Source organism: Cupressus sempervirens, chromosome 2 (assembly GCF_028749045.1).
Source record: "Cupressus sempervirens isolate cs-2001-9-10 chromosome 2, ASM2874904v1, whole genome shotgun sequence".
Taxonomy (NCBI): Eukaryota; Viridiplantae; Streptophyta; class Pinopsida; order Cupressales; family Cupressaceae; genus Cupressus; species Cupressus sempervirens.
In genome coordinates, this window is record NC_143119.1 from 145,148,620 (window position 1) to 145,163,035 (window position 14,416).

A 14,416-nucleotide genomic window follows, 5' to 3' on the forward strand; every position below is an offset into this window, starting at 1 on the left:
GAGGACAACCGAAAGGAGTGGATCGAAAAGGGTTGCACCATCATGACTGATGGTTGGACAGATAGGACGGGAAGAACACTCCTCAATTTTCTTGTATCCTGTGGAGGTGATTCATCATTCTACTTTCCTACATACATAATTTTGAATCGTGATTGACTATTTCAAATTTTGATTTGTTGATTGCTAATGGTCATTATAATTCGTTGTTTTGTTACTTGTAGGATATACCATGTTCCTCAAATCCATTGATGCTTCTGCTCATGTAAAAAATGCCACATACTTATGTGAGGTTATTGAGGAAGTTATAGCAGAGGTGGGAGAACAACATGTGGTGCAAGTGGTGACGGATAATGCAGCAAGTTATGTTGTTGCAGGTAAACTTTTAACTTTTTAAGTTTTGAAAATAAATTTATTTGAATTTTGAACTTTTTCTAATTCTAACTTAGAATTTCTAGGTTTCCTAAGTTCTAACATGTTTGAAATTTGAATTTCTAATTATCTTAAAATTGTTGTAGGCAAACTTTTGATGGAGAGGCACCCCACCATATTTTGGTCCCCTTGTGCAACACACTGTCTTGACCTCATGTTGGAGGAAATTGGCAAACTTGAGTGGGTCAAGTCATGTGTGGAAAGGGCAAAAAACATATGCAAGTTTATTTATAATCATTCATTTGTCCTTAGCACAATGAGGAAGTACACAGGAGACGAAGAGTTAGCTCGTCCAGGGATCACGAGGTTTGCCTCGAATTTCATCACCTTGCAGTCCTTGTTGACATCAAGGGATGATTTGAGGAGCATGTTTGTTGGGCGGGAGTGGATTTCATCTTCCTATGCTACGACCACTGCAGGGATAGATGTGGTGGATTGCATATTTGATGATGATGGTTTTTAGAAACCTGCTAGAGAAATCCTTAAGGTAATTTTATTGCAATTTAACATTTAATATTTTACAGTTTACTATGCTAATTGTTTAATGATTTAGTTTTACCTTAAGTTATATTATTGAATTATTCTATGTTTAAGTTTTGACTCAAGTTTTTGTTTTACTTTATATGTAGGCCACTAAGCCCCTTGTATCTCTCCTACGAACTGCTGATGGGGAGAAGCCCTCTATGGGCTACATATATGAGGGCATGGATAGGGCCAAGGAGGCCATTAGAGCTCAGTATGCAGGAGTGCAGGAGAAGTATGCCCCTATTTGGGACATCATTGATAGGAGATGGCAGAATCAGCTCCACAGACCCATCCATGCAGCAGCTTACTTTTTGAATTCGGCATTTCGTTTCCGTCCTGACTTCAAGGCAGATGAGGAGGTTCTCACCGGATTATATACAGTGATCCAGAGGTTGAGTACTGATGAGGATAGCAGTGCTGCAATTATTGAGCTTGATAAGTTCAATAATAAAGAAGGGCCACTTTTCTCTAGCAGGGTAGCCATAGATGCTCGGGAAACAATACAGCCACGTCAAAATTAAATAATATATTCAAAATTTCAATGTTCATGAATCTAGATTCTAAACTTAAAGTTGATTATGTAATTTTAGAGTTAACTTGTAATTTGTAATTTGTAAATGAGACTAATTATTTTTATTTTCCCTTATTTCAGATAGATGGTGGCAAATGTTTGGGGCCACAACCCCAAAACTTCAAAAAATTGCCATTCGTATTCTGAGTCAGCCAAGCAGTGCTTCTGGATGTGAGTGCAGTCGGTCCATGTTCGAGCACATCCATTCGAAGAGGAGAAACAGGTTGATAGTGCAGAGGTTGAATGATCTTGTCTTCGTTCATTACAACCTTCGTCTTAGGATCAGACAAATTTTGGGCACTGACTCCTCTCCGATCATTCTGGAGGAGATTGATCCAAAATCAGAGTGGCTCACAGAGGTTGTAGATCCAGTCTTCACTGAGGAAGACCGTGCGTGGATTGACCAGGTGGATATAGAGGCTGAGGCAGCTAGAGCACGTTCTTCAGGCATTGGTAGAAGCACACGTGCACGCACAGACACAGGCCCTAGCGACATTCGTGAGCCCATCTTATATGCAGGAGATATGGCTCGACAGTCCTCTAGGACCTACATTAGACGCCTTGCTACTAGGCAGATTGGATACTCAGAGGCTGAGGCTGAGGCTGAGGCTGTAGCCGAGCTTGAGGATGATGTTGAGGATGATGATGACTATGAGCCTGAGGCTTGAGCTTGAGGATATTTTGTTTACAGATATTGATACTGAATCATTGATAGACATATGTTTCAAACTTTCATGGATCTTCATCTTAGATTCTTACATAAATTTATGATTTGATGTCTTATGGATCATCTTACATACATTCTATGATTTAAATCATTATGATCATTTGATTTCTATTTACTTCAGCTAGCCTACAATTTACATTTTAGATAACATAGTTACGTATGTGATGGATTTTATGTTCCATGTTTATGTATGTTAAGTTTTAACTTCTATTTGATGATGTTATAGTGTGCTTAAGTTATATTCAATAAAGGGTGCATGAAATAAGTTTTAAATTGTTAAAATCTTTAAATTTAAAGGGTTTTTTCAAATTTGCCGATTCATTACCGATTCATTGCCGATTCACGATTCGATTCGGCCTTGCCGATTCCAATCCAATTCCGATTCACGTTTCTTTGATTCAGATCAATCAAATGGTACAGTACTCAAATGCAAGAATCATCTAGTCGTACTCAAATGTAATTACCAAATAGGTATTTTTCCAATAAAATGCATGCAAACCAAATTATTAATTATACAGACCAACTTTCACAAATAAGCAAGTCATCTATTTTAAATCGATACTCTATCATTTTCAATTTTTCAGGTTCTTTTCCTATTTCAAACCATTCAAACTTATCCGTGCACACTGAAATGCTATTGCAGGTTATCCCATATAGCGTCTGATTTGTGTGGCTATCATTATAGCATTCCAAGTTTGCCTGTTGCATTTCCATTCCTGAATCGACAAGAACGACATGCAACAAAGTTGATTTCATACTCTCCGAAGGCCCATATCTGCATCTAGCAAAGAACATGACAAGCACGGACTGTAAAAAGGCTCATCATCAAAAATCTTTGCAATAGCTTCATGAAATTGTTTATTCCCACTTAATATATTTTAAAACCATTCTACAAAATAAGTTTAATAAGTAATTAGATATTCACTTTATGCATGCCCAATTTGAAAACCGTAAGTACCCAATGATGGAAAATTTCTTGAATTACTTATTCTCCATTCATTATAGTGAAATAATCCCAGTTATACCATATCATACCTTACGGATGATCTTGTTACAACAAATTTGTGAACAAGAACATTTTTTAAAATAGAAGAATAAAGAATTCCTGAGTTCAAGCAAAGTACAATAAATAGAGCTTGTGCAATATATGTAATGTCCACAGCTTTATCTTTCTATATTTTTGGCATTTGCACAATGATTATGCATGAAACGTTTACACCATCTTCATTGTACAGATCTTAGAATGGGAAGACGATGACATATGGTGAGACAATATGAATAACATTTGAGAGTGAATCAAGCATTTCTCTATGTAATGTACCTAATGGAAATCTTAGTCGTACGATACTACTTCCTCCCTCTGTTGGATACCTCACATATGTCCCAATGCAGTTGTACGATCCAAATTCTCTATGTACATACAGCCCAAGCATAGTTAGCGTACAATCCAGAAGTCAGTGGTGATGACATATGGACTAGGCCTCACCCATACAATAGTGTCATATAGTGGAAATCCTACCTGTAAAATGGGGAAGTTGTGAACTGGGATGTTTTGTTCATAGGAAGGAAGGTGATAACATACAATAGGATCGTATGATTACTTAATTCGCACCCTACATACAATATGGTGCCCATATGATTCCAATTTTCCCTTCTCCTGTGTTCACTTGTCTTTCGCAAAACAATAGTTTTGCATATGAATATTAAATAGATAAGTACTCAGGAAAAGATCTGAAAATATTTATTTAGCTTGGAACCTTGAGAACAATTATTACGGATCCAAACCACAAGCAGAATAGGGCAGCTGCCAACCACCAAACCTGTAAATATCTAAATAGGGAGGATCTTGCACCTCTGAAACAGACGACAAGGCTAAGCTTCCAACTGGAGTTTGCTATTACAAATAGAATACCAAATGCACATACCTCCAACAATAACTAACTTGACGGGCTTATCATGCCAACAATGGATCTAAGGGGGATACTCGTTTAGTGAATTTTTGGGACATCATAGATACGGGGGGTGACTTCTTTGGATGGCACCAGTCTCCTCTTGGTGTCATCACCAAAGGACGAGGTAGCAATAACTGCTTTGACTCTTTTCAAGATTTTGGAGCAAGGGTTGTGCGATCCTTCACAGCCCCAACTTTTGCATCCTGACCCAACTCTAGGTAAATGCCTCCCTGCGCAGACTAAGTCAATTGTGCATGAGGAGACGCAAACAAAATTTCTGGCCCAACAAAGACTAAAAGGCGAGGATTTGATGATTGGCGACTCCCGCTTGTGTTTCCCCTCCTCAGGTACCCCTCGTCAACCTCTTTCATCTGCTTGATCTTCCCAAGGGGATTCCATCTCCAAGGAACATCTTATCAACATCCCTCCTGGACATTTTGCCTAGCCCGACTCTCAGACATAGTCAAAGTTCCTCCAACGGTCATCAACTCTGAACGGCTCCTTGCCAGCAGTGGCAAGTACGTCCTTTGATCAACAAGTTTGTGCTTTTTGCATTAATTCTTCAATTAACATCTCTCAGAAGTTATCTTTTTTTGAAGCCCCTCTTCTATTTGCTCATTTCCCTATCAACCTAAGTCACATGTTTGTTCTTTTCAACCCAATGGCTTGGATATTAATTCCTCGAAAGAGGCAGTGGACCACTTACCTACCACTCACCAGTTGGCGCCCTTGGTTGATCCATATGCTTCCACTTCCTCTCTATTTGTCACCTCACAGTTGAATGAATTCACCATGGTTAAGTTGGGGAATTCTTCCTCTGCTTTCAGGAGCAGCTCTTCAGACTGCAGCTCTAAGCAACCCCAGCCCTCGAGTTTAGACTTCGCAGCTACTCTTTCCCCCCTTATCATGCACAGCTGGGACAACAAATTGGTGGTAAACTTGTCTAGCGCCACCGAGTACCCTCCAACTTTCAACTTTTTAAAATGAGGTCTGAATTTTATTGTAGCTCTGTGTACAATTATGTGGGTTGACTTTCTAATTGGGACCAAAAATGCCATTCATGCCCTCGCCAATAGTGTTGCCAACAAAAATAGGCAAGATTGTGTTGTTGAACTCAAACATGCTAAATCGCCAAGATATAACATCCCTAAGATGGACAATCTCTTACACCATAATGACATGGTAATTAAAAAAGATGACAAAGGCAACACCATTATCATTATGAATAGGCAAGGCTATGTAGCCGAAATGGTAGACTTGCTCTCTGATCCTAGTAGCTACAAAATCATGTTTCACAACCCTTGTTCCACAATCTTGAAAATAGTCAAAGCAATTGTTGTTGTCTTGTTTTTTTTGACAATGACACCAAGAGAAGACTGGAGTCGTCTCAAGAAGTCACCCCTTGTATCTATGATGTCCCAAAAATTCATAAAACGAGCATTCCCCTTAGACCCATTGTCGAGACCAAAGGCTCATAGACTTACCCTCTGACCTCCCAACTGACCAAATTACACTCCTTCGTAAAGACTCAACCCACTTCGTTCAATTTGACAAGGATGCTCATCTTGAGAACAGTAACATGATTCTATTGACATTGTGAAGCATAAGGTTGGTGTTGTTATCGCTAATTTAGTGGAGTTTTGCTTGAGATCTACGTTCTTCTCCTTCCAAGGTGTCATCTATGAAAAAGTGGACGGAGTGACCATGGGTTTTCCCCTTTCCCCTATTATTGCCGAACTCTATATGGAACACTTTTAATAGTTGTCCCTCTGGTCCTTCCCCCTTGCTCCAAAATGGTGGAAGTGATATGTAGATGATACCAATGGTTGTTGGCCTCATGGGTTGGACATATTAGAAGAGTTTCACAAGCACACTAGCAACATTTCTCCTTGCATATCCTTCACCAAGGAGCTCAAGTCAAATAATCAATTGCCTTTCCTTGATCTTCTCATCAAATAACTTGGTGGCTCCCTCGGTCGTCAGGTGTTTCAGAAGGCTAACCACACTAACTTATACATCCACTCCACTTCCCACCACCATCCTAGCCAAAAAGTTAGCATCCTGAAGACCTTCACCTTGAGAGCCTTGAGAATTTGCAATGAAGACAAATTAAGCCTTGAACTCTACCATCTTTGACAGGTCTTCAAGGTGACTGATTATTCACATCGACAAATCTCTAGGGCCCTCAATTTAGCCAAATCCTTCCACCTTTCCACCTCTAACCCCAAGCCTACACCTCCCCCACATGACTTTGATGCCTCTCTTCCTTTTGTGGATGGCATTTCTCAAAAGATTTCCAAATACTTTCTAAGAAAGATCTACGTGTTGCCTTTAAACCCCTCTTTAGGCTAAGAAACTAAATGCCTCTTCCTAACTCCATAGACATTCTTTCTAACTCAAGAGTCTAGAAAAGTGGTTTATTCTTGTGGCACTCCTCATATTGGTGAAATTGGTTGCTCTTTCAACACTCAGATCAAAGAACACAAATTTGACTTAGCCGAGCATTCATTTTTCACCAAACATCATATTTGTTTGGAAAATATGCATATCCTCTCCAAATAAGACAACTTTTTCAAGAGAAAGTGCTCTTGGAAGCCATCGAAATAACCAACCACCCCCATCAATCTCAACTGCAATGATGGTTGGTCCATAAGCCACTCATGGAAACCATTGTTATCTACTCGTGATACTCATCATCATCCTTAGGGTAGCTTCTTGTCATCATCCAGTGGTGGGTCTCTCTCCCCCCCCCCCATCTTTCGTTTTGTGAAGCCCGCCAGCCTTCGTTTCGCTAACCCCCCATCCTTCGTTTGCTAACCCCCCACCAATCTCTCCCACTCTCCCTCTCTCCCCCTCCTCCCCTTGTGTGGTCCCTACCTCTTCCTTCCCTTAGCGGGTGTGATTTCTCAACCCATCCCCTCTTTGGTTTTCTTTCTCATTTGTTGTTATCTTCGTGTTCTCCCTCCTTGGTTTGTGTTTTTTCACAATCACTCTCACCCACAAACTCTCGCTCTTTCATTTACACACCCTCTCACATATACACATTTAGTGGTGTGCATTCTCTTGTTTGTCTTCATTTTCTCTTTTAGGTTATAAGTTCGTGCTCTTATTTTCTTACTTCCTTGTTGGGTTCTCTCCCCTATTCATGCTTGTGTGTGTATGTGTGTGTGCGCGTGTGTATATCAACTCACATACACATCGAATTGTGTTTTCTTTATGTTATCTGTTGTGGTTATTTTGTTTTGCTCTTGGGTTGAGTGATTTGTTAGGTAGATTCTTGGTACTTTATACACACACATATATAACTGTATATATATATATATATATATATATATATATATATATATGTATGTATGTATGTATGTATGTATGTATGTATGTATGATGTGTATATATAACTATATTTATGTATAAATTATTACATATATCATTAAATATGCACTACAAATGCATGTATTCAGTATGCATGTGCTACATATACATATATATATACATATACATATACATATATATATACATATACATATACATATACATATACATATACATAGATATATATATATATATATATATATATATATATAACATATCTCATTTTTTCTATTGAATTTGATGCTCATGTGGTTTAGTGATTTTGTTTTGTCTTTTGGTGTAGTTTCTTCAATTAGATTTTCTTCCCCATACATGTGGTCTACATATTTTTGTTTGTATTTGAACATATCTTTATTTGTATTTGCACATATTTTTATTTGTATATAATTTATTTAATGCATATATTTTCACATATTTTCTGGTTCATAATTTTGTCTTTTGTTTTTATTATTTTGTTTTTTTTTTTTTTGCTTTTAATTTTATTTTTATTGTTTTATATTTTATCAATTCTTTATCATTAACATTGTTGGTTTTCTTAGTTTCCACTTTTATTATTCTTGTTCTTTTATTTATTTACTTTTACTCATATTTCTCACTTAGTTCTTTCTCTATGCACGTGCTCATGCTCTTTCCTTCTTATATCTATTGAGACTAGCCTTGTTTGCAACTGTTATTATTTTATGCATCTCTTTCACTTGCATCCTGATAATCGATCACAAAGTGTGATCCGAAAAGTTGATGTTAAAAAAATCATACACAATCTAAACCAGAAGCTATTGATTCAAAGAAAAGTCATTAAAACGCACAGATATGTTTCATACCTTCCTTTTCCTCTTCCTTTTTGTTCCTTTGACCATCTTTGTTTCCTTCACCTCTACTATACTTTCAATTTGCTGAGCTCTTTTTTATTTAGGAACCAAAAAAAAAACATGCATATAGAAGCAATGAAATGATGTTGGGTTAAGGAAAATAGAGGTAAATAATATATATTTTGTGTTGGAAGACGTGGTGAGGTAGGAGAGATGTTGAGAACCATAAGTGCTGAATTTTTTTTTGTTTTTCTTTTTTGAAAATTATTTCATTTTGTTAAATTTTGAATTCTACTTCTCTACAATCAGGACATTACTGGGCATCCCCGCTGGGATTGCCAGCAGCAAATTAAAAATAAAAATCAAAATATTGTGAATCTAATCAAAGCTATATCAACTTCATTTTAAAGTTGGCATTCAATTGCGCATCTCTCCCACTCTATGAATTCAAGCATTTTATATTCTTATTGACTGAAGAAAACAACGAACTTTTCTAACTCAATTTTCTAGGATTTCTAGACAACACCAAATTGTGTATGATTTAGTCTCTTCTCAGGCTTCGAAACAAATCCTCACTGCTGGGTCTTATTCATGGATATTTAAAAATGATCATTGCTTCCACTTCATTTTTAAATGTTTTACATTTTGCAATACTTTTTCGGCTAAGCATCTTATCAAATGCAAGTGACTAATATATGTGTATGTGTAGAGAGAGAGAGAGAGAGAGAGTACTATGCAGGATGATAATTTTCAAGTTAATATTAATCTGCATGGAAACGGATAAGTAATGACCTCCTTCAAATTCATTGTTATGAGAATAAATGCACTCAATCAATAAATATCATTATTTTCCTTCAACCATTCTATAAGAATAAATTCACTTCAAAATTTCAAGCCTAAACAAGATAATCTCAAAAACTTCCTGAAATGTTGGTGCAAATATCAAATAGCTAAAAATTTGACCAAATAATTTTCTTCTCAGAAAATCATAGTTGGGAAGCCTATAAATGTTTTTTTTTTGTGAAATATAAAAGAAGAATGCTGCTTAGATGTGTATTCTAAATTCTTGCTTACTTGAAGCTGTGCTTTGAGGTCCTCAGACAATACTTCAAGTGAGCAAATAGACAAGGAGTTCAAGATTATAGCTTGTGCTAGTGCTGGCAAAACAGTTCTCATCGTGGCTCCAATACGCATATTCCTCACCTGATTCAATAAGTCCATTTTTTAGATCTACTTCGAAGAATTCTACGTCTCCCATATGTGAAGTTCCTTTACATGCAATGAAAAAATAAATGACATAGATACAAAAAAAGAAATGTTCACCAAAAATCTCATACAAAATGGAAACCTATCCACATGAGTTCACTGCTATCTCAAACTCTTCAATCCTTGGCAATTTGTACAGTTTTAATAATTCAAATAACTTTATCTACAACACAAACTAAAATTGAAAAAAAAACTAATGCCTTCTAATACTGCTGTTAATGTTTTGCCCAGATATTAAGATAATCAGCAAAAAACAAAATGAAGAACAAAAAGACACATAAAGACACAACAATTTATCCTGGGAAAACCCTCCAACTCGAGGGGGAAAGCCCAGCCACACCAAAAAAAATCACTTTTATTAAAGAATAGACATATAAGTACAATGCTTCTAGCTGAATACAATACTTATCACACAAAGCAATCATCTATATATTGAATTGAGACTCTTCATATCATAACCGAAAGTCTCCATTTTCCAAATGCAAGTATCTTTATATTTCAAATGCATGTCTCTTCACATATTGCATTTCTTTTCATTTTTCCAAATACATGTATATGAAAGAGAACCATGCAAGTAATTAGGATTTCTCCTGCAGCTAGAAATATCAACAACTGCTAGGTAGCTCAGCATAGCAAATGATATAAACTACACATTACTGTTAGTCTATTACAGTGCCATGGATAAAGATTAAAATATGTCAGCAAAGAATAACTTATAAACCACTCATTCAACTACAATAGGTAACCGTTATATATTTAGATCTATCAAAAAACTAGGTTTCCTAAATCAGATTTATTTCTTGCAATCACGACAGAAACATACATACTACTGAATGTCTTTATACAAAGAGATATTAGAGGCTAAAACCAAATAGTAAACATGGCATTACAGCTGGCTTCTTATCGTCACATCGCAAAAATTACTACATGGATATATGCCTGGAAATTGAAAACCACAGGAATCTGCTTTCATATGTATTTAATGTTGCATGTTATTACTAAAGTTTCATTTATATCAACTGGACAAGCAAACATCAACCAACAGTCTCATTCACAATGGTTACAATCAAACAAGATACCTAAAAGACTCTTTCACGCATACAATGTTCATAAAGCGATTCAATATGTATACTGAACACAACTAAATTAAATTTATTGATTTAAAAATTCCAATAGCATCTTTTATAAAATTATAGGAAATTTAAACCAACTTTTAATGCTCATTTTATATCTCTTCCAGAGGAGTAAAGGGCAATAACTACAAATGTGTTCTATAAAGATCACGCCCACTCAAATATTCAAATCCCACAATGCAAATCTGTCCAAGCCAAAGAATGAAACTAATGTATGCAAATGGGGTTGCAAGCTTTGGGTTTAACCATGAAGGAAACTCCGTAGTTAAGCATGCTCAGGCTGGAGTAGTACTGGGATGGGTGACCTCCCAGGAAATCCTGGTGCTTCACCCCTGTGAGCATCACCTAGATCCAATGAGTGCTACGTGTTCCATTTATTCTCATGAGAGATGGATTCATGTTGAATCACTACTCATGAAACATGGGTCAATGAGTTTGACTCAAAATCACACAGTTAAATCCTGATAGCAATATCACAATATGCAAATCATGTTAACCCCAATCCAGTGTCTGTCCTTTCACAAACCCAGAACAAGAGGAACACATAAGGAAATTCTGCCAGTGACAACCCACTAAACACAACATTCAGGAAAAGTGCACTAATATGGTAAAATTCACAAGAAACAAATACAAATAAAGAATAGGGCCAGTAATGCAATGAAAAACATCTACCATCAAATCCATAGAATAGTACAAATCCAAAAAAAGTTTTAGAAACAACTGCAAAAGAAGCTTCTGATGAACCATCATCAACAGAATAGACAAAACAAAATCAAACATTTCATGTGATATCTTTCAAAAGGTTTAAAGTTTCTAATATCATGAAAAAGGAATAACAGGGAATTGACTTGTATTCTTTTCTTTTGTAAACTTAACATCACGGAAAGAAAATAGTGAAAGTATATATTATAAGAAATGTTTTCTGTGCTTAAACTGCTTATATAATTGCATAGCTAGGTAGGTGAGCAAGCATAGGTATTAAAAATGGGAAAACGATGAAAATGAAGGATTCCAGAACTTAATGTGAAACTGCCTATTTTGTCAAGCGTCAATTATGTAGCCACACAGCAATTAAAACACCACCTGAACAACTTCATACAGAAGCAGCAACTTCCTCGCTGAACAATGTGGAAGCTTTGCCACTGCACAAAGTGTCAGCTTCATTGCATATTTTGAAATGGCCAATAATAATGGACATGCTTCAATGTCCTCTTCTATTACATTTCTGACAGGGTAACCAGGAGATGCATCTCTGGACCTCAAGTGAATTCCTTAGGACTGGGATATGCCTCCGATCTCTGCAATGTGTCTAGAGACTGCTGGGTCACACAGTACTCAGAAGATAGGTCAAAACATGTCTAATTGAAATACAGATGGCAACCAAAGTTCAAAAATGTAGCATAGAATGATTTCTTTTAAGACTCTTCCCTATGCTCTTATTTTTTTAGTCTAGAGCCTTGTATACTCTAATTAGACCCAATACATCCTATACCCACTCACTTGAAGACACCAGTAAAACGGAAGAGGCTGCAAAAAGCAGACCCCAGAAGCCAGCCACAGGAGCTTTACACAGACTAGTGAGAAAAACCAAAAACCCATTGGAGCGAAGGGAGAAAGAAACAAAGAAAAGAAACAAGATATGGCACACAGCATGTCCAAAACCCACAACAATCTTGTTCGGAGCTGTCTGCAGTAAGTATTTCTGAGTGTTCCGAAAGTAAGGAAGCTAGAAGTGCAAGAAGGAAACAAACGCAACCGAGAAGGCACCAGCAGACACTTCAACAAAACTGCTAGCAAAGAAAAGAAACAAAACACTGCACAGGCACGACTGCGAGCAAGGAAGAACATCCAACCATTACACAAACACAGCCACTAGCAAAACAAGGCGAGGGTGGGAACCAATAGGTCTAAGCCAAGGAGCCAGTGCATTGGCAAACGTAGGGAACACGAGTGCCATGACCACATGGGGGGAATTTTGCGAGAGTCATGGATCACGAAATTAAAGTTAAAAGGATATTTTAAGCTGATTCACCAACACCCCTCCCAAATATAACCATGTGCTCATCAATAAAAGCCAAATAATCAAATAACGATTTAGCCACCTAGCTTTATTAAATTTTAATACCTGGATTTAATTAGATGCAAAGCTTCTACAATGGCTTCTAATTAAAGTGTAGTTGCTAGTTTTAATTTCATGTTGTGCTAAAATTATGTCTTTAGTAAGAAAATTGGTTGGACCAATATGTCATGTCCCCTCTTTAGTCTGACTAGCAGAGTTATGTGAGTTAGCCTATCATGGGGGTCTCATAGGCTAGCAGTTGTGGATAGAAACTCATAAAAGATATTCAGTGACCGGGCTTGACTTTTTAAGCAGTTGGAAGTGAGTTGAGTGCAGTTCCTTGATTTTAGGGCGTATCCCTACATTTTAGGAGGATGTGGCAGTTTCCAGATGTGAGGTTCCACGGGACCATTCCATGGTTTCAGTTTCAGGATGACAGGGTGTGTTCCCTAGTTTCTAGGAGCATCCCTAGATAATAGGGAAGGGACTACCAGTTGCCCCATCTCATCCGATATCAATCACAGACAGGTGACATGGTCAGTTTCACGTTTATTTGGTTGGTTTGGGCTTTCAGAGGCAAAATGGGGAATTTTGTAATATATTTAAATATTTCTTAATTTATAATAAGGCTATTTATATAGCCATTTCAGAGTAATAAGGGGAATATGGCTTCATCTGGTCAGATGTGCCCTTGTGTTATAGCTTGTTGGAAAGGTCTTGAATTATTATAAACTATTTTCACTATTTTGGCACTTTGAGTTATGATATTTTAATAAAGTAATGTAATTCTCATTTAGGGTTCGATTTGCACTTAGGAGGAGTTATAAGGAGATGAAGACCTAATTGTTCATTATTTTTTGACATATGAAGCTTATGATATTTGGAATTGCTTTGGAAGAGCAATTTTGTGGCTTCGGACTAAACCCTCAATTTTGGATTGTTGGGACGCAAACCTCAACAAGTCTTTGGGCGATTGAATTCTAAGATATTGGTAACAGTGAGATAAGAGGTGCAATTGATTTCTTCCTAGACAACTTTGCATTTGTGGGACACCCATTTTCAGCTGGCCAGCCATTATTTGCAGCTTTGGCATCGGTATTTGAGGCAGCAACCTTATTATTATTCCTAGTATGGTTTGAGGCATTTCCAAATTGTCAAGTATTTTCAATAATGAATGTTGTTTATTATATGTAGCTCAGATTTGTTTGTTAGTTATCTTTTATTTTTGCGTATATCTTCAAAAATCCAAAACCAATTGAAAAACCAGCAAGAAAACAAAAAATTCAGATTTGAGCAAAGTCTTCCAGAGATGCCAAACGCTAGCCAAAGACTCAAATTGTGAAACAAACAACAATTTCCAACACCTCCGGTATTAGGGATCTTTCACAATATTGCATGAGGATCTTAGCATTTTCTGTCAAATTGGATAAATCTGAACTATATGCCTTACACGTTCCCTTTTGCACACTCTTTCACCTCGGTCTATTTACTTCATATTTTTACTATACAACCAGTAAAAAAACATCTGCTATTTATCAAACATTTCTCATTGACTTTTTTAATTCAACCCATC

At 36.8% G+C, this 14,416-nt stretch overlaps 1 protein-coding gene across 6 annotated transcripts in view; it reads right to left on the reverse strand.

Annotated features, from left to right (window-relative positions):
• LIG6 (DNA LIGASE 6) overlaps window positions 1-14,416 on the reverse strand; it is a 332,994-nt gene that overhangs the window by 257,816 nt on the left and 60,762 nt on the right. For all 6 annotated transcript variants that reach the window (XR_016359818.1, XR_016359817.1, XM_089812972.1 and 3 more), the window contains one exon: window positions 9,460-9,588. Coding sequence is in view for 4 of the 6 variants with exons in the window: in XM_089812972.1 (XP_089669098.1) it covers window positions 9,460-9,588 (129 nt within the window). In the remaining 2 variants the exon portion in view is untranslated. The remainder of the gene's footprint in view (window positions 1-9,459; window positions 9,589-14,416) is intronic.